The 22901-nt window shown below is 48.7% G+C and overlaps 8 protein-coding genes across 8 annotated transcripts; 3 read left to right on the top strand and 5 right to left on the bottom strand.

Moving 5' to 3' along the window:
* Positions 1-2377: 2377 nt before the first annotated feature.
* N7519_002259 (acetamidase/formamidase family protein) lies at positions 2378-3331 on the bottom strand (the record flags this gene model as incomplete). Its single annotated transcript, XM_057289037.1, has 1 exon — positions 2378-3331. One exon carries the CDS (start codon positions 3329-3331, stop codon positions 2378-2380), a length of 954 nt encoding a protein of 317 aa, XP_057150239.1.
* A 1000-nt stretch (positions 3332-4331) lies between these two features.
* On the bottom strand, positions 4332-5543 carry N7519_002258 (PP2C family serine/threonine-protein phosphatase; the record flags this gene model as incomplete). The annotated part of the gene is made up of 5 exons (XM_057289036.1): positions 4332-4708; positions 4761-4863; positions 4923-5217; positions 5277-5386; positions 5448-5543. 5 exons carry the CDS (start codon positions 5541-5543, stop codon positions 4332-4334), a joined length of 981 nt encoding a protein of 326 aa, XP_057150238.1.
* Positions 5544-6058: 515 nt separating this feature from the next.
* On the top strand, positions 6059-7149 carry N7519_002257 (cytochrome b5-like heme/steroid binding domain-containing protein; the record flags this gene model as incomplete). Its single annotated transcript, XM_057289035.1, has 2 exons — positions 6059-6772; positions 6832-7149. The coding sequence occupies 2 exons, from the start codon at positions 6059-6061 to the stop codon at positions 7147-7149; spliced, it is 1032 nt and encodes a 343-aa protein (XP_057150237.1).
* Positions 7150-7369: 220 nt separating this feature from the next.
* On the bottom strand, positions 7370-7877 carry fkbp3 (peptidylprolyl isomerase family protein FPR2; the record flags this gene model as incomplete). The annotated part of the gene is made up of 2 exons (XM_057289034.1): positions 7370-7535; positions 7618-7877. 2 exons carry the CDS (start codon positions 7875-7877, stop codon positions 7370-7372), a joined length of 426 nt encoding a protein of 141 aa, XP_057150236.1.
* A 505-nt stretch (positions 7878-8382) lies between these two features.
* N7519_002255 (uncharacterized protein) lies at positions 8383-10242 on the bottom strand (the record flags this gene model as incomplete). Its single annotated transcript, XM_057289033.1, has 6 exons — positions 8383-9059; positions 9110-9478; positions 9554-9705; positions 9771-9887; positions 9947-9996; positions 10105-10242. The coding sequence occupies 6 exons, from the start codon at positions 10240-10242 to the stop codon at positions 8383-8385; spliced, it is 1503 nt and encodes a 500-aa protein (XP_057150235.1).
* Positions 10243-10831: 589 nt separating this feature from the next.
* On the bottom strand, positions 10832-11884 carry zrfB (low-affinity Zn(2+) transporter ZRT2; the record flags this gene model as incomplete). Its single annotated transcript, XM_057289032.1, has 1 exon — positions 10832-11884. One exon carries the CDS (start codon positions 11882-11884, stop codon positions 10832-10834), a length of 1053 nt encoding a protein of 350 aa, XP_057150234.1.
* Positions 11885-13060: 1176 nt separating this feature from the next.
* N7519_002253 (uncharacterized protein) lies at positions 13061-13856 on the top strand (the record flags this gene model as incomplete). Its single annotated transcript, XM_057289031.1, has 3 exons — positions 13061-13289; positions 13347-13588; positions 13650-13856. The coding sequence occupies 3 exons, from the start codon at positions 13061-13063 to the stop codon at positions 13854-13856; spliced, it is 678 nt and encodes a 225-aa protein (XP_057150233.1).
* Positions 13857-21210: 7354 nt separating this feature from the next.
* Positions 21211-22638, top strand: N7519_002252 (glutathione S-transferase family protein; the record flags this gene model as incomplete). The annotated part of the gene is made up of 2 exons (XM_057289030.1): positions 21211-21361; positions 21434-22638. 2 exons carry the CDS (start codon positions 21211-21213, stop codon positions 22636-22638), a joined length of 1356 nt encoding a protein of 451 aa, XP_057150232.1.
* Between the last annotated feature and the right edge of the window lie 263 nt (positions 22639-22901).

Below are 22901 nucleotides of genomic sequence, written 5' to 3'. Positions count from 1 at the left end.
TATAGATCTCGGGCTCGTAGTCACCTGCAAGAGATGAATGGTGACATCGCTAGTCGTAGATGCCACGGCTGCTGAGCTTGCGATGGCGAGGGAGAGCGCGCAGAAAGAGAGTAACTTCATTTTGTCCACAGAAAATCAAACAAATGTATACAATGCAAGGATGGAGCAACTATGTTGCTCTTTTTTTTCATTACAAGAGACTTTTTATTTTATAATACTGCATGCACCAGTCTCAATCTTGCTTTCCCTGAGATCGGAGATGAGATGAACCGAATATCCTCGCTTATACGGCGCAATTGCTACTCATAAGCTAGTGCGGGGCGAAAACTCGAATTAATTAGGACAGTACGCAAAGCTTAACGTCCGGATTATCGAGGAGCCAATATGACAGACGATATAAATTGAATCCGCTATGGACAGGACAGAAGGACCTCGCTTCGGTCGTTAGTTCTCGAAGTGGGGACAGCAAGGGTACATATTGGCCTCGTCGGCCCGAGGCGACCACCGCGGTCTTTTCTCCAAATTGGCCACCGGGGGTTAACTACATTGTTACCTGTGGCTAAGAGATATTAAGCGGGACACGGACGCAATCAAAATCCCTCGGCTAGTATGAAAAGTTCTTGGGGAGTACCTCAACTGTACTTCATGCTCCGTCCTCTGTACTCATTATAAGTTCAGACTTGGAAGAATGAATCCAAGTGAGATATTAATTCAGAATTGCCCATTCTCCATTCTAACCCATTCAGCAACGGGTGTCGCATCCGGGCCAAAGCGAAGAATGCCCCTTAGGGTCTGGCCTGTACATATCCCCAAAATGGCTCGTGAAGCGGCCCAGTGAGCACGGGAGCTCTGAACCCGTACAACCTGGCAGTTTTATTTTGCACTGTTGCTGCCATAGGTCTACAATATATAGTGAAAATTGATCGTATAGGCTATGATTGGGAACCCTGCAAGTGGCGATAGCGCCGGGGCCGTGGAAGGGACATATTATTTAGCGCTTTTCCATTTGACTGTTGCATTTGTATGTTGTTTTTCTGTGCAGACACCAGATATATGGGCGACGCTCTTTGGTAGACTGTAGGTGTCGATTCCACCAAGTATCCCTGTTCAAAATGGATATGGCCGTCCATTACCTCTCTCACTGGGAGAAGCGAGCCGAGACCACAATGGATGCTCCATTGATATTCAAACAGGGTCAAGCGGTAAGCATCTTTGCAAATCACAAGAACAAATGTAATACCAGCTTAACAGTTTTAGATAGTGATGTGTATTGGCGTGGCGCTATCGGTTATTCGAACACACGTTCAATATAAAAAAAGGCAAGCAGCTATTCCTCAACAACTACTGGATATCCCTCGCCATGCCCTGCCATCTCACAACTGCTATAGTCTACCAATTTGTCATGTCCCCGATGTACGAGGTCGCATATACCGGGGCAGGGTTGAAGACTGCAACAGCGGACTTTATGGATCGAGCCTCCCTTTTCCTTAAATTACAATATGCTGCCGATCTTCTCATCTGGACCACATTGTGCTCAGTGAAGTTTTCGCTTCTCTTCTTCTTCTGGCGAGTGTTTGACTCGGTGAATTCTCCTATGAGGATGTTCTGGTGGATCATGTGTGGGAGAATATCGTGTCACCTGATTCAAAATAGAAATGGATTCATCTAGATAAGTGATAACTCTTGATGGCGCTCCCACCTCGACTACGGTATGTGTGTCCACGGGTATACCATTTATCCCAACCCATCGCTGAGCGATACGCAGGCTAAAAGCACGGTGTTAAGAATAATACACCATCTGTAGCAGTATGTCAACTAAGCACGGGCCATTTATATCCACATATATCCAGACCCACCGGTTTAATATTCTGCGACGATCACAGACTACGCGGCGCCTAAGAAAGAGTACCCACGTCCTAGTGTCCCGGTACCGAGGCACCAGATATGTACCGTCAAGGCTTATCCCGGATAAACCGGAAAAACCCCTTTTTGATCTTCGATACGGTAGGACTTGAATTCCACCGAACACAATCAGTTTGTTCAATGCATATTCCAGCATTAAACCCTTTCAACCAAGAGGCCCACGCCCTCACAAAAGCGGCAGCTAAAATAGGCTCGGTATAGAGGTTCGACTCGCTACTAATGAAAGGAAACGAACGGATTAAGTAGCTATAGATTTCTCAGTCAAAGAAGACTCCAATTAGAATATAATGCTCGCTTGTGCAACGCTTGTCCTGAATCATGCAAATACATCAACCCAGCCGCACCAGTATATGTCCAATCTAAATGAAATCACAAAATCAATCAATATTCCCAGGAGGGTATCACGCCAGTCCATGTCCCCAACATCTTCCAAAAAAAGGAAAAATAAAATGAATCAAGAGAAGATGCCCAAGGGCAATGTCATAGCCACTTCAAAGTTGGGCACGTTGACCACTTCAGCAATATGCAAGTCACCAGCAACACTAGCAAGAATGTATGCCTCGCTGCGAGTGAGACCCTTAGTCTGCACCAACCACTGTATAAGATTCCGAGTAGCACTCCTGGTAGCCTCGTACAGGTCAGGAGCAATACCGAGAGCACCGTAGGTTCCAAGGTCGGGAAGGGGGTTTGGTATTTGGGCGAGGGGAGGAGTCTGGAACTGAGGAGCCGTCATCCAGGGTTGGTTCTTGAGGAGCTCAAAGCGGAGGGTAGCGCGAATCGGGGTTTCGATGGCAGTGCCACAGACCTCGCCGTGGCCCTGGGCTGCATGACCGTCACCACAGCTGAAGAGGGCGCCGGCGGTTTGAACGGGGAGGAAGACGGTGGAGCCGACGCTGAGCTCTCGACAGTCCATGTTTCCGCCGGCGTTTGTGGGCGGCACGGTCGAGAGTTCTTCGTCGTTGGCTGGGGCGAGACCCATACATCCGAGGAAGGGACGCAAGGGGATCCGCATGTTTTTGAATTGGGCGAAGCCTGCTTCGCGGTTCAGCTCCCAGATCTTGATCTCGGGCTCTGGGAATTCGTCGGCCAGCAGACCGAAGCCTGGAATGATGGCGGACCAGCCCCAGTCGGCAACCTCGAGGTTCAGGACTTCGACTTTGAGGACATCGCCGGGTTGGGCGTCGTTCATATAGATCGGGCCGAAGACGGGATTGGCCAGGCCGAGATCCAAGGTCTTGATGGCTGAGGCCTTGGAGGATGTGTCGAGTTGACCATTGCTACTGTCGATAGCATCGAAAGAGACTGTGTCACCGGAGGAGACGGTGAATTTGGGGGTGTTCCGACGAGACCACTTTTGGTGGCTACATTCTCTTCCCACGTGGAAGTTACTCCATTGCTTTGGTGCCATGTCGAATGTTTGAGGGTTCCCAGGTTTCTGTCAGGATCATTGAAGGGACACAATATATGGAAAGACAGATTTGAAGGTAATAACGGAAATGGAAAAAATCAGACCAAAAGGGGAAGGGAAAAAAAGAAACCGTGGAATAGACGGGCGATTTTGTATCTAAGGAACTCGGGAGATCCTCTTCAGGGTTGACCGTTCTGGAAGGTGGCTACAGCCGGATCTTATGCTTCTTTTGCCAGCTCCACCCCGAGACTGACTCGCCTGCCTAAAGTAGTTTGACAGATTTCCAGTAGATTGGTCCTGCCCCCTCCGTCGGAGCCTCTGGTTTTCAAGATTAGCTCCATCTCCATTGGAGTATGAAGAAATCCCGAGGTTTGGTTGGATAAAACGGGACAGAACAGCAGTAAGCGGGCATGCAGACCACCTGCACATCGTAGGGCGGGGGAGAACCCGATTGTAGCATTCTATACGAAGTACAGCTGTACTGCAGTTATACTTTCATCTCTATACAATATCAAATTCAAATTGCATCATTTAATAGAACTAAAGGAAAACCCTCGGAAAACCCAAGTTTCCCTGAACTTCCTAAATTTGAAATGTTCTCTGTATAAATGCACGATTGGATTGGTTGGTAGACATTTCTTCCTTTTTCTCTCTCTTTTTTTTTACTTTGGTTCCTAGAAATGAAAATAGTTAAAATAAATTTTAAATAACCGAATTCTGGAAATTCTGGAAATATTAAATATTCAAAAATTGAAAATTTCATTAAAATTTCATTAGAAATCCAAAATAGTCCAACACCACCTTCTTCATTGGGTAAGGAGCGAACCGTTGGTAGGCTGTGAGTGGCACAGCTGCATAACATTTTCCGAGTGGAACTTTTGGCTAACTTTGCTAACTATAGGACTATACTATACAGAAGTATGTTGTATACAGACTACTAAAGGGGTATACTGAGTATACAGAGTATATCTTGTATAATATTGGATATATACTCTAGACCTCACGATCCCTGTCCGTCCAACAACGCTACAATACACGTTGCATTGTCGCTGCGAGGTCTGCTAGCACTATTGGTGGCGATTTCTTGTGCGATTTCATTTGCTCGTTTTCCCCGCATCGATAATTTCATCACGTGCTGAACCAGGGTCACGTCGTCCACTCGATCGCTAACTCCGTCGGACACCACTAGTAGCAGGTAACGGCGGTCTGTGTGCAACCTCCGTAGCGAGGTGTATGGGTCATTGGATAGGAAGTTGCCCCGAGATTCCGATCGGCTGGTAGCAGATGAGGCGGGGTCCGGCGCGAAGTTGTCTTGGAAAGTATTCAACGGATTTTTGTACTGCAGGTCGCCTACTGCCCGAGACATGTTCAAGGAACCTGTTCCTCAGTCAGTATACAATTCGGAGGTCCACTCTCCTTCCTAACCCACCAAGGCGTGCTGTCCCACTGCGGTTGTTGACTGTCCCGCCTGCCTCTTCAATTCGGACCCTTTCGCTGGGAATTGAGGGCTTGTGAGCCTCTGTGAGACGTCGCTAAGCATGTGACTGTTAGCATCCACGCTCGACCAACGCAAGTCAATGGCGGTGCGTACGATGTGATACGGGTGCTCTGTTTGCGGGTCCCTTTCGGCTAGGATAACATGTGAGTCACCTAGATTGGAGACGAACAGCTCGCCCTTGGTGAGATTAATGCAACACATTGCTACTGTCGATCCTGAAACGGCAGGCTCGACAGATTCATACTTGAACCTATCCAACAGAATTCTGTCCTCTTCTGCCAGTGCTGCCTTGATAGCCCCGGCCCAATCTTCTCGTTCGAACTCCGGCCGCCGTCCGAACAGGTGGTGCAGACTGTTCTTAACTTGTTCTGAAACTAATTCAGAGCCACTAGAGATACTGGTCAATTCGAGGCTCGTTCAGAGGACTGACTTCGAGGCTTTCCTTACTGCCCATCATAGATTGCGAAGAATGCAACCTTGTCCTCCATGTTCGAAGGAAATTGACTTGGGAAAATCACTGCGCACCGATCTTCTTGATTCTTCCTACCACCCTGGGACTGCCGTTTGGTTATTGATAAGTAAGGTAGCTGTGCGAGGACCATGCGCCTTGAGACTCACTTGACCAGCCCCAGCATCAAAGAGCGCGACTGCGTCTGAGACAGGCTTTGTGTTATGGAACATCTGGTCCCTCAGAGCTCTGTGGGCGACAACCATGCTGGGCAGTTGATGTACAAAATCAATACCCTCCTAAGGGCATGGGCAAGGTTCCGTCTCGATATGTATGGATAATGATTATGATGATGAGGCACTGACATCATGAACGCCTTCTGTTTTTGACTGGTTCTAGGTCGTTTACCACCGATATCTAATTGGTGGCTTTCAATGGTTCCCCGGAGTCCATTCCTTTCCAGACAGGTTTGCCAGCGATGTTGCTATTTGACTACTGGCAACATATTCTATTTCCTCGACGCTTGGGGAGATATCGTGGTAAATTCTCTTCTTCTAGATATCTCAGTACAACGAGTCTAATTAATCACCAAAATAATTGAAATAACTCTTTGCCAAGTAGTATTACCTTCTGTTGAGCAGACTCTGAATGTTGCATAGATCTTCTATTGACAGCGCACGGGCCAATTTTCTCGGCGAACCTGCAAGATTGTGATTCTAATCAGGAACAACCTTCTGGACTCACTTTGCTCACTTTCAGTGCCTTTCTGATTTAGTTCGGCATGGGTTGGGTAGGCGCAGGTGTGCTTATTGCAACAATAGGCTACTTTCTCTACCGGTACCCTCCCAGCAGCTGGGCCGAACCTCGTTACTCTTCCCCGGAACCCAACCCCGGCGCGCCGGTTGCCGCTGCCACCGCAAACGAGCCTGTGCAGCGGAAGCATGGCTCCCGGCCCTCGACGCCATCAATAGAGACAGAGGAGGAGGATTCACAGCACACACCCAAGGCTTCGGCTTCGAGCGTGCCGTCCCCCGTCGCTGCAGTCCCCACATTCAGCCTAGACAGCGGCGAGAGCGAGACATCGCAACCCGCCACAATGCCGTCCATTTCGCAAACCATGAATGGAACAGCAAAGCAACTATCTTCGACAAACAGTGATCATGACGAACCAAAGATCAAGCCGCCACCGCAGCCATCCCTCGCACCCCCTCCAAAACCACAACCACAACCATCATCTATACCCCCGAAGGCAACAACCACCGGCGCCTCTTCCCTAATGCCTCCTCCCCCACGGCCCCGACCAGCAAACCAAGCAAACCGCCTCACCCCCACAAGCACGCTCCAACCCCCACGACTCAGCGGCAACTCCCTGGGCCCGCCACCATCAGCAGCCGCCTCACAGCGCGGCCTTGGCCCACCGAGCAGCGGCAGCCGTCTTAGCAGCAGCACCCTCGCCCCGACACAAGTATCCTTGAAGAAGTCATCATCACGCAAAGTGATTCTCGAGCCAGGATTCTCGCCCTTGATTGGGCAGCGCTAGCAGCGAACCCGAAGAACAACCTCCGCGGCAAAGGCCTTCCCCCAGGCCTGTTGCGAGTCACACCGTCAATGCTGAAGGAGCAGAACGGACGTAAGGGTCGGGATGCCTGGACTTCGTACTTCGGCAAGGTGTATAACATCTCGCCCTACGCCCCTTACCATCCAGGTGGGAAGGGTGAGCTCCTCCGTGGTGCGGGGAAGGACTCTGCGCAGCTGTTCCAGGAAATCCACCCGTGGGTCAACTGGGAGGGGATTCTTGGCGAGTGTCTGGTCGGGATTCTGGTTTCGGAGAATGATATCCAGACCGAGAATGCTCTGGATGCGATGGACTGATACTCGGTCTGCTGTTTGGTTGCTATTTTACTCTTCTGTAATTGTTCAGCCGGTTTGTATACAGTGTACATCTTACCACATATAAATGAGATACCCTGCTGCTATATTATAAACCAACTCGCATGCGAAAAAGGTATATATTTGATTTTACCGGATGTCATGGCCTAGTCATCAGAATCCCTCCCAGAGGTCACGTAGGTAGATATCAAACACCACTAATTCAAAGCTCATCCTTCACGCCATCAATGCCGACCAGCTCGGTCTCAAACACCAACGTCGCACCGCCGGGAATAGGCCCGATACCGCGGTCTCCGTAGCCGAACTCGGGCGGGATAGTCAGCGTGCGCTTCTCGCCAATGCACATATCCAGCAGACCCTGGTCCCATCTGTATACGACAAACACACGAATTAGCTTCCATACGAATAACCAGGATAAACAGGATGTTTATAGGCAATTGCACGATTGACATCCACAAACAGCGGATAGCTTCCAACTCACCCTTGATAACACGACCGGTACCCAGCTTGAAGGTCAATGGCGCTTTGCGCTTGTAGCTGGAATCGAACTCGGATCCGTCGGACTGCAGGGTGCCGCGGTAGTGCATGGCAACTCCGTCGCCGCTGGTGGTCTTGCGGGTGCACTCGACGGCGTGGGTTACTTCGATGCCGAGATCGGCGGCAGCTGCGAGCGAGCCGAGGGCTGCGACGAGGATGGAGGTGAGACGCATTGTGTGTTTTGGGGTGGATTGGGGAGGGGAATTGGAGAGATGAGGAGTTGGATGTGGACAGATAGGCGGGGATTGGACCGAGGTTTAGCGTTGGTCTGTGCTTTAAGCTTATGCGAGGTGGTTGCAAGGTTTATGTCCGTGGGAATTATTGCAACGTATGTATTGCTTATTACCGATATTTTGTCAATCCTTTTGGGCGCGCTTGGACTAGACAATAGAGGGGGCTCGCAAGACACCAGCTGTTATGCACTAAAGATGCTGGATATATATGTATCTGGCTGTAACTATATATGTTTGTAGTAGTTGTGTACTTCGAAGCATTTGAAGATTTTGTGTTATTGACTACGATTAAGCGGATATTCCACCTGTGGTTCTACCTAAACCATTGAGATCCGAGTAGCTGTTGGTCCTGATCATATGGGGATATCATAACATCCCCATGCTTGACCTTCGGCCGTCCATCGACGATTGCCGTACACCGAAAGCCATTCTAACCCTTCACTGTCTAGCTCACGGATTTATCATCATCATTAGGAAGACCCCGGACCATGACCTGATCAGCAGCAGCTTTTAAATCATCCTCACCCATATCGCCATCCCAGCCCTGGGAAACAAGGTAAGCACGGAATTTCTCATCGCGCACCCTCAAATCCTCGCCCGTCAGATCAGGCACAAAGAAGAAAGTCACCAGAATCCCAACAACGCCACAAATAGCAGCAATAATGAAAGTCCACTTATTCCCCAGCCGATTCTTAATAGGCTGAAACGCCTGCGTGCCGATAGCAGCACCAGCCTTCCCATAGCAGCAGAGAGCCCATAGCAAGTCCCCCCGCACACCGGTAGCATACGACTCAGACGAAAGCAGACCAAGCATATTGCCCGGGCCGAAATTGCCCGAGCTCTGCATCAGTCCGTAGAAGACAACGAAGAGAGGCACGATCTTCGTAATGCGGTCGTAGGCGCAGCCAATAATCAAACCGAAGATCAGGTATCCGCTGAAGCCGATCATCATGATGCGCTTGCGACCAAGACGGTCGCAGAGGATGGCTCCGAGGAAGACGCCCGGCAGCGCGATTGCGCCGAGGAGAAGCTGCCATTCGCCTGTTTTCAGGATCGTGCCGTCGTGCACGACTGAGGAGATGATAGTACCGGAGAAGACGCCGTTAGGGAAAGTGACGAAGTCTGTACGTGTTAGTTTCCACATTTTTGTGAATACTGGAGGGCTCGCTTACCGTAGAGGAACCAAGCACCGCATGTCCCAATCAACGCTTTCCAGTAATACCGCAGCACGAGCATGTAGGGTACGTGTTTTTTGATCGCTCCGCGTCGGTATAACACCGAGTTCAGCATGCGGATTCGGAAGTAGAACACCGATAGCGGCCAGACGCATCCTATGCCAAAGCACACCCGCCACACGGTGCTGTAGTGGGACTGTTGACAGGCCATGAGTACGACCAAGAAGATTGACACTGCGAATGGGCCCCCAAACGACAGGGGGAAGTTGGTCACCATGATGAATGCCGGGCCACGGTGCTTTGGGGTTAGATCGTTTGCTGCTTCCGAGGCGGAAGTTGAAGAGGCCGGATACTCGCCGCCGGCGCCTGGAGATAGTTAGTAGAGTAACCAAAGGTCTTCGGGATATGCAAGCAACGCAAATTTATTGAGGTTTTACTTACCGAAGCCGACAACGCCACGGGCAACCGTCATCATCCAGAACATGCCATTGATGGTAACGCCATGCGAGGCTGTGGCGAGAATACCTCCGATGACAAACATAAGGGTTGTGAAGACGATGGCGGTCTTACGTCCGAGATAGTCGCATGTCAGTCTGGTATAGTACCGTCAGTCGTCAAATCTCCATAGCCCTAACCTTTAGGATTGTCTTGTGCGTACCCAATAACAACCTGTCCAATGACTTCGCCGACAAGTAGAGCATTCGAGACGCGTGTGCTGACGGTGGAAGTGTACTCCTTGGGGTATTCCTTTTTGAGGAGGACATTGGTCATAGTCCTGATGAGGCGTTCTGTTGGTTAGACACAGTCGTGCATGGGAGCAACCGTTCGACCCACATTAAATTGTTTTGGTATCCATCGCTGATCAGAGCGAAGCCGCTTGCAAACTATTGGACGCCATCCGGTTGGTCAGTCTGTTATTGTCTAGCTCGAGATGCGAGTGTGGGGGAGACGAAAAATAACCTGGCATGGATAGGCTGGGACGATGCACTCACAATAGTGAAGAGGTCTGACAGACTCTGTTTCTTCAGTGAATGAGCAGGGTCAGTGTCAACGTGGTTAACAGTGTCTTGGGCCACAGCCTTGGACGAATCGTATCCAGGGAGCGCGGTCAAATCGCGTGCTGAAGCCATTTCGATAGCTTTTGAGAGATGGTTTTGGGAAAGTTTTGGATTGTGGTCCTTCCTGATAGGATTGGAGGCCAAGGATGTCGGGCACCCCTTGCAATTTGCTGTTATTTATTTCATTCTCGACGTGTTGTACAAGTTAGAGCGGGGAACCCCTGTCAGGAAGTAGCCCTATAGAAATGGTTAATGCGTGCAACTAAGACTTCCAAGGTTAAGCTAATAGCTTATCTACGCTTGGGTCCAGGGTGGGCTTGGTATACCTCGGAAGTCAAGCAAGACTACACCAAGATATAAGGTCAGGATTGAACGTGGCCTGGTCTACTGCTGGCTATGTTATCTACTGCTGGCTACTGTTTGACTATCCTCAGTTGAATGGTCCGGATAATTTTTCATTCATCGGCTTAAGGAGATACATTCGCTAAAGTAACGCCGGATGTGGCTAAAACTGGCCAGGATCCCGTGGGTATCAGATGGTAGAAACGATATCTGACCATAATAGATAATTATGGCAAAGGAAGCAAAGACATGGCACATAATTAAGAAGAAAGAAGTTCCCAGATACTTTTGTTTCCGTCATGAAGCAGCAAAGATACGTTTATGCCCATTTGCCCAGCAAAGCCATGAGGGCAGCTCCGGCACAAAGGAGGAAGAAGGCAAGCAGCACATCGCGGATGGGAGCCTTGCGCATGGAGTGGCTGAACATGAACTCATGAGCCATAAGCTCAACGAGAGCAGTGTAGATGAGAATTCCAGCGGAGATAGAGTCAAAGACACCGTTGACGATGAGGGTGGTGCGTCCAGTAGGCGGGTAGCTGTTTCGGACACCCAAGCCAATAGCAATGGCAATTGGCGTCGAGAGTCCATAGGCAAGGCCCAGGTAGTAGGGGGTGTTGCGCTTGGATTTGGGCCAAGGAAGGGTAGCTAGACGAGAACCAAGACCGAGTCCTTCAAAGGTTTGGTGGAAGACGAGCACAATGTAGAGGGTAATGAACTCTTCGCCTGACACTGCAAGAGTGAGACCGATGAAGACAGAGTGGAAGATGATACCGAACTCCAGGATGAAGATCGAGGTAAGCTGAGCGGCATAGTCCTCAGCCGCTTGGAGACCGTGTTCCGAGTCGCTATTATCGTGATGCTCACGGGAATGACCAAGGTGATCCTCTCCCGGCATATGAATCTTGGGCTCATTGGCTTGGTTGACAACAGAGTGATCATCAAGTTGGGTGTGGGTTTTGCCTTCCTCGTCGTGCAAATGACCTTGGCCAAAGCGCGAGAAACGCATAACCATCAGCTCGACAAAGAAGAGAACAATAATGGTCATGAGGATGATGCCTTCCACCCAGCTGTATTCAGTAATTGGGCCGGTCAAGCATTCGTTCTTCAGTGCCTCCTCTGCCGGACCCAATAGGTGAATAAAAGCAGTGGCAATGATCACACCGGATCCGAAGTACTTGGCGACGAAAAAGGCCCATTTGGGGAATCCACCGCCCTTGCTAAAGCGACGGGCGAAGACTGGGAACAGAGCACCGAACATGGAGCCAACCATGATCACGAAGATGGAAGAGATTCGCAGGCCCATCCGGCCATCGAACTCATTTCCGGATTCACAAGCATCTTCGCGCTTGAGGAGAGTAGCGTAAGATTCCATTGAGGGTTGATTTGGGACACAAGAAGTATAGATGGAGAGGTGGGACGAAGCCAAGGTCCGTTAGAACCAATGAAGTGCACACAAGACAAGACAAGAAATCTTGGAAGTCTTGGAAGTCTTGGAAGTCTTGGAATGCTGCGAATGCCCCAATTAAGGAGAGAAGAATCTGTGAACAAGTTGAGACAAGAAAAAAGGAAATCTTGGAGGGGGGTGTGTGCGAGGCTAGTTGACTGCAATCCCCAAGGTCCTCGATAGTAGCGTCGTTGGTCCACTAATCACGCATGGAATTACCAGGGGATTCTGACAGTGCCAAACTTTGTGGATACTGATCGAACAGGCAATAAGAAGGAAATAAAGTCTTCTTCTGGCCGTGTATATGAATCGTACTGTGAAGTCGCACGGTGCAAGCCTTTCGATAGATTTCCCCTAGAAGTACCCTGCGAGGCCGGAAAATTTCCACATAGATCTCTTGGTAATAAATCAAGCTTTGAATGATGGACAGAATCAAAACCGAATCAGAATTTGTGTGATCTTGATTATATTATTCGGGGCTGGAGGGATCCATGAGGACCTTGGGAGCGCGAAGACGTCAAGGATGGAGTTTTCCACTCGATCAGACCAGTACCGGGTACTTGTGAGACCATACGATTTTTGGTGTGGTCAGAAGTACCCGGTACCTACGACTAGCGTATTGAGGACCTTGGTGTCCGATTGCGGTTGCGGTCGCGGGACAAGGAAAAGGAAAAGTAAGCATATCATAGCAGCGTCGTATTAAGGTGTTGTATGTTGCATAGGTTTTTGCTGTGAGATAAATGATGATCTCATTTTGTCAGTTGTCAGCATTTAAGGAATGAATGAAGCCAGGCCTACATCCAACATGTATGTAGGAAAATGTATACATTTCACGTGGTTGGCCTACCTCACGGTTTATCAGCCCTTTACTGTGTTCCGAGGTCTTTGATCCATCTTCTCGTTCTTGATGGAATAGGTTAGGAAGACTTGAATGATCAGAAGGGTTTGAAGAACGTGGTTGACAGCCCCTTGAGAGAGGCCTGGAGTTCTTTCAGCCCTTGCACGCGTCTCGATCGCCAATCCGCGGATCGGCGGCAAAAGCGCTTGGCATGGTGTTGAAGTCATAGGGAAGCTTGACCGCGCCCTTGCACAGTACATTCGAACATGGCTCCCATTCGACGATATCTCCGTATTAGCAAATACTCAGTACTGGAATGTCGGATTTATCTGGAATCCCCATCTGATTCACGATGGCTCTTGGACTCTCGCGATCCTGTGCTACCACGCGTCATCTCTGCCGTTCGACCGTTGGTCCTTCCGAAGCTGCGTGAAGAGAATGAGCGGTTGTTCATGCGCAAAAAGGGCAAGCCGGTCAAGGATGTCATTGCAGAAGGTATAGACCTTTCGATATCCTCGTATAATGAAGCAAGTATGTTAACATATTACCTAGATGACTTTGAAGTGGCCATCTTCCTCCGCGAATCCCGCACCCGCCATTCGCTCCTCACGCGCAACAAAACATTCCACGGAAAGGAACGTCAAGCTCGAAACTTAAAACTGGAGTTGAACCAAGAACATGTCTCAGAGGATACGGCTGCCAACCCGGTTAACTCGGGAGATGGCGAAATTATGATCGAGAGTGATAGTGAGCCTGATCTGGAATTGCACAATATTCCCGAATCTGCGGACGAAGTTGCACTAGGGGGATAGGCGTCGGTCAAGCAGGAGAACTCAGGCAACTAGAGAAGACCAGGTGCCTGAAGACACTGGCAGTGACGAGAAGAAGCTTGGTTTCAGCACCCATTACGAGAGCTTCAATATCTATGGATGGGTGTTATGTCTGTTGATCACCCGCAAGGGCGACAAAACCAGACCAAGTGCTGTGGCATCTGAGTCAAATCGGCAACCTCTGATGGAAGAATGGATTTCAACTCAGGCTCAGGCGTCTGTTGACGAGTGATCCAATGTGGACCTAGCAATGCTCAATGTGGCCGACAGGCATCTTGCTTATGGTCAAGCTTTGTCAACCTCGTACTGTGGGCAGCCGTGGTGGAATGGTCAGCCTCAAAGAGCCTTGTGACACTGCCAGAGCACCGCCAAGCATGGAATATTGCCAGGATTATTAGTGATGTATTATGTTCCAACCCCCTACAAACGCTACAAGACAGTGTTTCAACTTGTGCATGTTGCAAACACCGTGTGAGAGACTGTCTCATCCCGTCAAGTCAAAGTCATGGATTCGGGGACCCATGTCGCGCGGTACGTCGACTCTATAGTCTACGAGGCTAGATGTCACTTGTGAGAACACAACCCCTTCCCACTACCGGGCCGCGACAGGATTGCATTCTGTAATGCTGTGATCGGCAGGTGGGTGTCACCGAATATCGGAGAGGTTACGCAAGTGGCGGGCTGTCATACTCCCCAGATGACTTCTTCAGGTACGGTGCTAGGTAGACAGAGCCGCTGAGACGAAAATGTCAGCCAAGGGACCCCGGCACATGCAGCCAGTGACATTTCGATGATCTGCATGGCATAAGACATAGCGTGATATTGACTTTTCTACATGACTACTCTGTTTACATGTCTCGGTCGCATTCATGACATTTTATGGCAGAACGGACAAGGGCATGACACTATGTTGTAGTCTAACCCACACATCCCAATTTCCTCGGAGACATTCCGATTCCACCCAATATGAAAATCCCCATGTGGTATGGTCTTGCAACCTCGGGCCGCAACTTCCAGAAGGCAAGCTAGAAGATTTTGAAGTGGAGCTCGACTTGAAACAGCCCGTCCCCTCACCCCAACACCTTCTCAATGGAGAAAGATCTTAGTCCCAATGTGCTGGGTTCCGGAGCATGAGCATCCTTCAGTTGCCGAAAGTTAATACAAGTCACACGGACAGATTTCTTTGACTAGACTGCATATCGATGTTCGTGCGGAGTACTCAAGAATTAGGACTAGAATACCTTGACCTCCAAACCCACGGTCAATAAACGATGTACAACATATATGAATATCTCAATGCTATGATACGAGGTAATGCCCGATCTGTTTAACCGTCATAAATCTCCGACTCCCTCTCAACTCCACAGCTTTTATTTCCAACGGTGCGGAAAGGAATTCAAGTGGAGTATACCTCCTAATTGGGACCGTTTATTGAAGTTTGTGGACCGCTAGTTCATGTACGGAGTAGAGTTTTCTTCCCATGTGTCTTTTTCCTTTCTTTTCCCCTTCTTTTTCGCCACTTTTCCCACTTTTTCCCACTTTTCTTTTCCCCTTTCTTGGCTCCCCGGCCCTTAGCTCAGGTACACCCGTGTGGTCGCATCCATTCCATAATTTGCCACTTGACTCCCCACTTTGTCCGTGTACTTTGCCTTTTTCATCGGACGGGTAGTCAAATTATGCTGTTGCTAACCTTGGAATAGTATACGGGCTCTGTACGAGTACGGAGTACCTAGGTACGAAGTTCCAATTATCATCATAGCATTTGTAATTCCTTTACCTGCCTCTTTGAACATATGCGGGGTCTTCCAAGGTTGTTTGCAAATCCTGTGTGTACCGTTGTATGTTGTGTGTTGGATAAGGTATGCCGCATTTAAGGGATACGAGCATTAGCACTCACTGTCTTACTACTCCGTACATAAAGCAGAGTGGTTTTACGTAGATTTCCTACAGAAGTACAATATTGAAGTCTACTGTAATAATTTCTCTGCCTGGGTTTACCGAATGCCGTGATGTAACGGGAGACCATTGTATTAGTTATTATTTAGGGCTCCAGATAATTTCCGGGGAAGACTGTAAACATCCCGAAGCTGGGATTTCCTCAGGTAAGTAGTACATGGTCGTAGTCTGTACGTTATTTACACATTTACACCAGTTCATACAAGATGCTCGCACCACACGTCCAACAGGAGTAACCGCTACCCATGGTGATCACGCCATGAACGCCACACCAGGGGGGTGAAGTAGATCTCCCACCGTGAAACCTAGGCCCAGTGATGTGCACAATGCAACCACTAAAGGAATGGGCGAAAAACTTGGACAAACCCCTCTCGATGCAATCTTCATTACTAGCCAATAAGCATGAGGACCGGGGTCATATATTGCATACAGGGATCCATTATTTTTCTCCAGATGTGCTACGACGCTGTTCTGCATGCTTTCAAAATGATGATGTGCAATGCACAGTCCTCTGCAGTAAGACGATCCTACCCAGGGACTAGTTATCAGCCACAATTCATTGAGGCGGAGGTTAATCGGCTCTGTATTCCGTACTCCGCACTCCATCGGGGATCGATAGTATATGCCGGGCAACTCAAAAATTGGCTTTTATTTGTATTACATGTTGTTATTAGAGGGCCTAAGCGGGCGTAGAGTTGAATGATAAGAAATAGATAAGAATAGGGGATTGTGTACGGAGTACGGAGGGCAGTAAGGAATCTGATAATATGGAGCGCAATATGGAGTAATCCGTATGATAATATGGAATAATAGCCGAAGTGCATACTCCGTACATAAAATTACATATGCAAAAGCGAAACCGTTACTCCGTAGAAGTTACAGAATGAATGACTTCAAAGGGGTTCTATTCTTGCATGTCTCACGGCTTTATTTTGGTAGCACGGGTAAGAACCACGGTTGAGGATGGGTCCTCGATTCGACCTCAGATTTCACTGCCTTTTTTGCCTTTTATTTTTTTTACTTTTTATTTATTTATTTCTTTCTTTTTAGCCCCTGAGACTGTACCACCCTGGTTCTTATTCTAGATATATATATGCATATGTAATGGGCTAAGTATATATATATGTGCGTATATGATATGTCATATTTGTTTACGAGACTCGGAAGGAATGGGTGAGATGAACAGGCTTATCCTCTTTAATCCCAGCATCCTGGCACTCGGCTGCCAGGCCTTTTTAGTATATGTAATCAATACGAATCGGCCGTCCCGTTTGACGCTAAATCGACGGAAGCAAAAAAGAATGGTCAAATCTCATAATGTTATTTTCTTTTCTTTTTTTTCCTTTTACTTTTTCTTTTGATTTTCTTTGCTTTTTTCCCCTCCCGCGAACGTTGCTCTCTCTCTCTCTCTCTCTCTCTCTCTCTCTCGGGATCTGCAAACATGCACGTGTTGTGACCTGACATCTTGTTGTTCTCTCCTATTGAGTCATACAGGATTAATGTGCTTGGACCTATGCTGTTATCATGTTCCAATACGGAGTACAGAGTATAGGTTGTACAACTAATCAAAAAGAAATATATATATAATTTTTTTTTTTTTAAGAAAAAAAGAAAGAAAAGAAAGAGAAAAAAAAGGCCATTCTCACCGCATCAAGGAACCGCCCCTATGGAGCCTGAGTGGGCCCACGGGAGATTGCCCTTTACCAGTTGTCATCTCGCGTGGTTTCATGATTTACTATACATACGGGGGTTGTGAGACCTAACCAGAAATTTTAAGAGCTGCAAGAGTTAGTCCATGTACCCTGGACTTCAATCTGTACTATGTATATAGTGAGGTAACACGACATATATGTTTGATTACTATGTCTCATTTTCCTCCACTTTCTCCCTTCGCTAGTGGTTCATAGGAAATAACAAGGCGCCACAGAAGTGGGGAGCTTCTAGAAAAAAATGGGATTTTTCCATTGGATTTCCACTTGGGGTTGCATTATCGGGTTAATTCAGGTAAGTAAAATCGCAATCAATTCCCTACGTCAGATCAGGTGGATACTCAGCCTCCTGTTCATGGCAGGGATGTCCGATGGGGATTTTAGGAACTAATTTAGTTTGTAATTGACGGTTGAACGGAAACGTTGGGGACTTTCTCGTTTCTATAAGAATCCTGCTCCAGTAACCTTTTTCCTTCCCTTCTTCTCTCCATCCATTCTACTCTATACTACACCCTATTCTGCTACATCTTAGCTTGGTCTATTCCAGTCTCTGTAATAAACAGAAAGAACAACCAACCCTCAACCTTTCAACCTTTGAGCCTTGCAAACTATCCACAATGCCTTCCGTCGGATCTTCTCAGTTCCCTCCATGCCCCGGTCCTCCTCCTAAGGGCCCTCTGCCTCCGCTGCCGAAATAAACAGTCCAGTCCCCTCTTCTCAACGAACATGATGACTCTGGCGCATTCTGGTCCACCAGATCCGCCCACGACCTGGACCCTCACAATGGATATCACGACTTCGACTTCGACCTAGTTTCGGCTCTTACCTGCGATCCTTTGTTTTTCGATTCGGACTTTCAACACCTAATTTCCACCATGTCCCGCCCAAACAAAGACGCCCTTGCTTAAAGTTGGGTCTTGAGACGGACAACACAAAGTGTGTTAGCTCTTTCACCGTCCATTCACATCTCTTGGCATTTTAAGTTCAACGATGCGTCCCTAGCCACAGCTCAATGCGCGTGGTGAAAAACTTGTTTCGAATGGGCCTCGGACAATTTCTTATTTATTTTCTTTTCTTCTTTGTCCTCCCGCTCTTCAGCAACCTTACTCGTTCGCTATGGACCCAGCGCAGGCGCTACCATACCTCGACATGCATTAATAGCCTTTCTATCTCTTGCTCTTTGTCCCGCTTCAACTCTCGGCACTATGATCACGCCCTGGTCTCCTGTGGGGCTTTCCGTTTCACCTGCTCGATCATGACGCGCAGATGCGGAGAAAGGTGCAGCTCCCCAGCCGCAGCATATTAATTGGGTAATCCGAATCCGCCTACAACCCCTGTCTTGGGACATCGGATCAACTGGGTCGCTCACCTGGTCACTGATCGGGTGAACAGTGTCTTCTTTCTTTCTTTTTCCCTGTCTGCCGTTGTGACCTGTCATTCTGACTGTTTGGATGTCTTTTTAATTCTCTTTTTCTCTTTTCTCTCTTTTCTCGGTTTTTCTTATTTTCTCCTGCATCTGGCCGAATCTGAATCAACATGTATCATAGACTTAGTATACCCAACAGAGCAATTTGTCTTTTTTTATCTAAAACGTTGTATTCGATTAATTGCTTACGGTCCACACCTATGTCGTGCATAAAAAAGGCTGGGGACTGCGGGTGACACCCACCTGACCGCCCGTTTCACTAACCAGCTTCCCGCATAAATCACTAGCAATGAAGCTAGCAGGGATGTGCCGAGGGCGGGTGTCGCGGTAGTCCAATTGACGCATATTTCACTCACAAATCAATCCTACAAATACGAGCGAGTTATAATATACACGTCAATATGACTCATTATTCGGTAGACCAATTTATTCCCTCGGTATACCTGCATAGCGTATATGCACTTCTTCTATCGTAAGATTTGAAGTAGCTCCGATCTGACGCGATTCTTATGGAGCCTCCCATATTTACAGCGCATTTGCCAAATCCAGTACAATGCATGGCCTGTATGTATAATGCACATCCCGTATGTCGCCGCACAGGGATTGATTGGGTATTCCGATGTCATATTATCCCAGCTGAAACCTAGTGGTAATATCACACCATTCTATCAACCATACACTCAACACGGGGATACAACGTCCGCCAGACTACGGAGTAGGACATATCGGCAATATCCATAGCGTGTATATAATTAGCTCGTAATATCAACGGCTAAACGCTAAACAGCTGAGCGGAGAAAGAAGAATGATACGAGTTTGGCCCCGTCCGAGCGCTTCGGGGTTTGCTAGCCATTTTGGTACGTGCCCTATGGAGTGTATGTTGTGCAGGGCTGTTATGACTACAGGAAAGTGGAGGTTAGCCCATCGTTAATATTTCAAGGTACAGTAGCTCGGCCAACACGTGTTTCATACTTGCATTGTTTCTTTAAGCCAATTATCGATCGCATAGCCGAGCAGTGGTTCCAATTAAACCTGATTGTCCTTAATGTTACTGTCATTACGGAGTACTTTGGGCTACCTAGGTAGGAATGGATATGGGCGTGTCGAGATCCTTGTTAGTCGTTGGCCCGTCACTTGACCGATACAGTTGCATGTTGTCGTCATTGAAGAAACCCCGATAATCTGTGTCCAATAGATCTCGCAGATAGTGTTCCAAGGTTTCCAAGGTTCTTCCCCCGCTTCTTCCAAGGTTCCCCTCAGCCCGATACACTTTGTCTATCCGTGGTTCTCCATGACTCTTCCATACATTTGTATCAAATTGACTTTTTGTTTTATTTGTTTCGTTTTAATTGCAGTCTTGGAAGTAAGCTAGACCGTCCTAGTGAGCTCAAGTGACCAAAGTAAGCTTTCGCTCTCGGATCTTGCCCTGACAATCTCCATATTGAAGTAATGAATCATGGAGTTTTGACCTCAAGCTCCACGGGTGTCTCAGGGCCTAGGCGATGTCTGTGCTTCTGAACACCTTCCAAGGTTGGAAGCTTTCAAGGCACCAGTTGATAGGTTTGTGCCTGTCAGCCTTGGCTTGTAGAGCCACGTGCGCCAAATGAGGTCATTTTCTGGGCATATCACTCTAGTCAGGCATATGGAGTACCTAGGTAGGTACCTAGGTAGGTAATCGGAACCTCGTGATGTATAGGACCAAGGATTATTTCTTGGACAGACACCCTGCGGGAAATAGCGGTATACAAAAGATGCGTCGAGCGCTATTACTGGTTCTCAGCTTTCTGGGCTGTGCTACGAGAGGCGGTGAATATGACTATTGAGGCTCTTGATGTTCTAGATGTCCTGCTCGTATGACTGACGCCCGTTGAGCCTTGACGTCGATATCTTTTACCAGGGCTGAGTGAGACTGATGCCCGGACCTCGGGTGTACCGTACCGGGTCGAGTATGCTTGGGGGTTAAATGGAAGATATATCCGATTCGTTCTTCCGAGTGATTCGTTTTCCTTAGGTATTAGCAATCTATCCAAAACGAGATACTGTGAGCTAATTATCAATGATTTCGGTGGGATGAAATGGCGTTGCCTAGCTCGTAATCCAAGCCACATCTTGGTTTTTTTACTGACTTACAAGAAACTTGGGGTTTAGCGCGATACTTTGGTATATTTCTATTTATTTCTATTTTGACCTGGGGATGTTGAAGATGATATTTTGCCATACAACACCCATAGGAGCTATATGCAGCTATACATCGTAGTATACATGTAGCTAAATGAGAACGGACTATCTGGGGAAGAGAAAGGAGTTCTACTTTATTCTACGAGGGGCTCGTCATCCACAGACCATCTACAAATTGATTCATATGGATAAACACATTGTATTTTGTAGTCAGTAGAAGCCGAGTATCTCATATCAAGAAACCGAGGATAAGCACACGTGATTCGCCCGCCCAGATCAATCACGGCCGTTCCTTCTCCTCCAAGCGCAAAGCCACCATGGTACTACAACTGCATGTATGGGGCCCGGCCTTTGCCCTGCCCTCAATTGATGCACAATGCCTTGCTGCAATCGCATACTGCTCCGAGGTCCTCCCTAAGGACTCGTGGGAGCTGATCGCGAGTAGCGATCCCTCTGTGTCCCCAACAGGTCAGTGACGTGACCGGAACCAAAAAAAAAGCATCACCAGAGTAAGACAGCTAACGAGCCATTTACAAATAGGTGAGCTGCCTGCTCTCCAGAATGGCGCTATCTGGGTGAGCCGGTTCCGCAATATCGTCGACTATCTCCGCCAATACTCGGAGGGAGCATGGAACCTGGATCAAGACCTCGACGACGTGCAAAGAGCCGATAGCGTTGCGTACGCACCACCTACCCCTACAATGGCGGAGACACAAATGACTAACCCTCAACCCTCCATTAGCTTCTCCTCCTTCATCGAATCCCGCGGCCAGTCCCTCATCGACCTCTACCTCTACGTAACCAGCCAGAACTACTACAACAACACATCCCCAGCCTACGGCTCTCTCCTCCAATGGCCAAACCAATGGATCCTCCCACCAAAGCTTCACGGCGCCGCCAAAACCCGCACCGAACACCTCGGCCTATCCTCGCTAGACCTACAAGCAATGGAAGACCAGCGCAAACGCGAGCATTCCGCCGCGGTAGCATCCGGCCAAATCCCTAGCAACCTGATCCAGCAGCCCCGCGACACAGTCTCCAAACTCCTCGGCCGCACAGCACAAACCAACCAGTTCCGCCTGGAAGCCCTAACAGCCGACTTCTTCGAGCCGCTCGAAGCCATGCTCGCCCGAAGCAAGACCTGTCTACTCCCCGCCGACGACAACAACAACCCCTCCTCGCTGGACTGCGTCGCGCTGGGCTACCTGTCGCTGGCGCTCGTGCCCGAGCTAACCTTCCCCTGGCTGCGCGACGCGATGCGCGCCAAGGCCCCGCTGCTGGCGGCGTACACGGAGCGCATGCGCAGCCGCTGTTTCGGCGACGCGCCCGTCGAGCCTAAGCACGCTTTCCAGCCTGTGCCGGCTGCCTTGCCGTGGCGCGCACCGGAGCGCATCTCCGTCGCGGCTGTCGGAAGTACACTCCTCGGTACGCTGGCGGATAACACGCCGTTCTTGCGCGAGGTGCGTCAGAATAGGCGGTTGAAGCAGGCTGTTGAGGCGGATTCGGAGTTTAGCTCGGTGGAGAAACAGGTCCTGTCTTCGTATGCGGATTCCAGTAACAAGGATATGTTGCTGTCTGTTGCGACTGCTGTGGCGGGGACGGCTGCTCTCGTTGGATATATGGTGCATGTTGGATTGCTTTCTTTCTCGACTGGGGGTGTTGAGGAAGAGGAGGAGTTTGAGCAAGATGCCGGTGTGCTGCAGATTGATCCTGGGTCTGCGGCTGACTTCCTCGGTGCGTTCTAAGTGTTGAAAGAGGTCGCTGCGTCTGGTTCTGTGGATCTCACGAGGTCGGGGTTTTGTTTTACTATTTTGGGTGCAAGCGAAGACTGTACGATAGCATTGCGTTTTTGTTCTTTGTACTTGCGTGTTGACCTTTTTATGGTTCCTCGCCACTTCAAAACTGCAGGTCTTTGATCTGGTCCTCTACTTGAAGCATCTCCTTTGTTCTTAGCTTTATAGTCGAAGTCAAAACAACGTAATATTCCTTTGCTCACAGTGATAAAAAA

Source organism: Penicillium mononematosum, assembly GCF_028829835.1.
Source record: "Penicillium mononematosum strain IBT 11891 chromosome Unknown utg000002l:1.0-8112719.0:1.0-8118358.0, whole genome shotgun sequence".
Classification (NCBI taxonomy): domain Eukaryota; kingdom Fungi; phylum Ascomycota; class Eurotiomycetes; order Eurotiales; family Aspergillaceae; genus Penicillium; species Penicillium mononematosum.
This window is presented reverse-complemented; position numbering and strand designations above follow the sequence as displayed.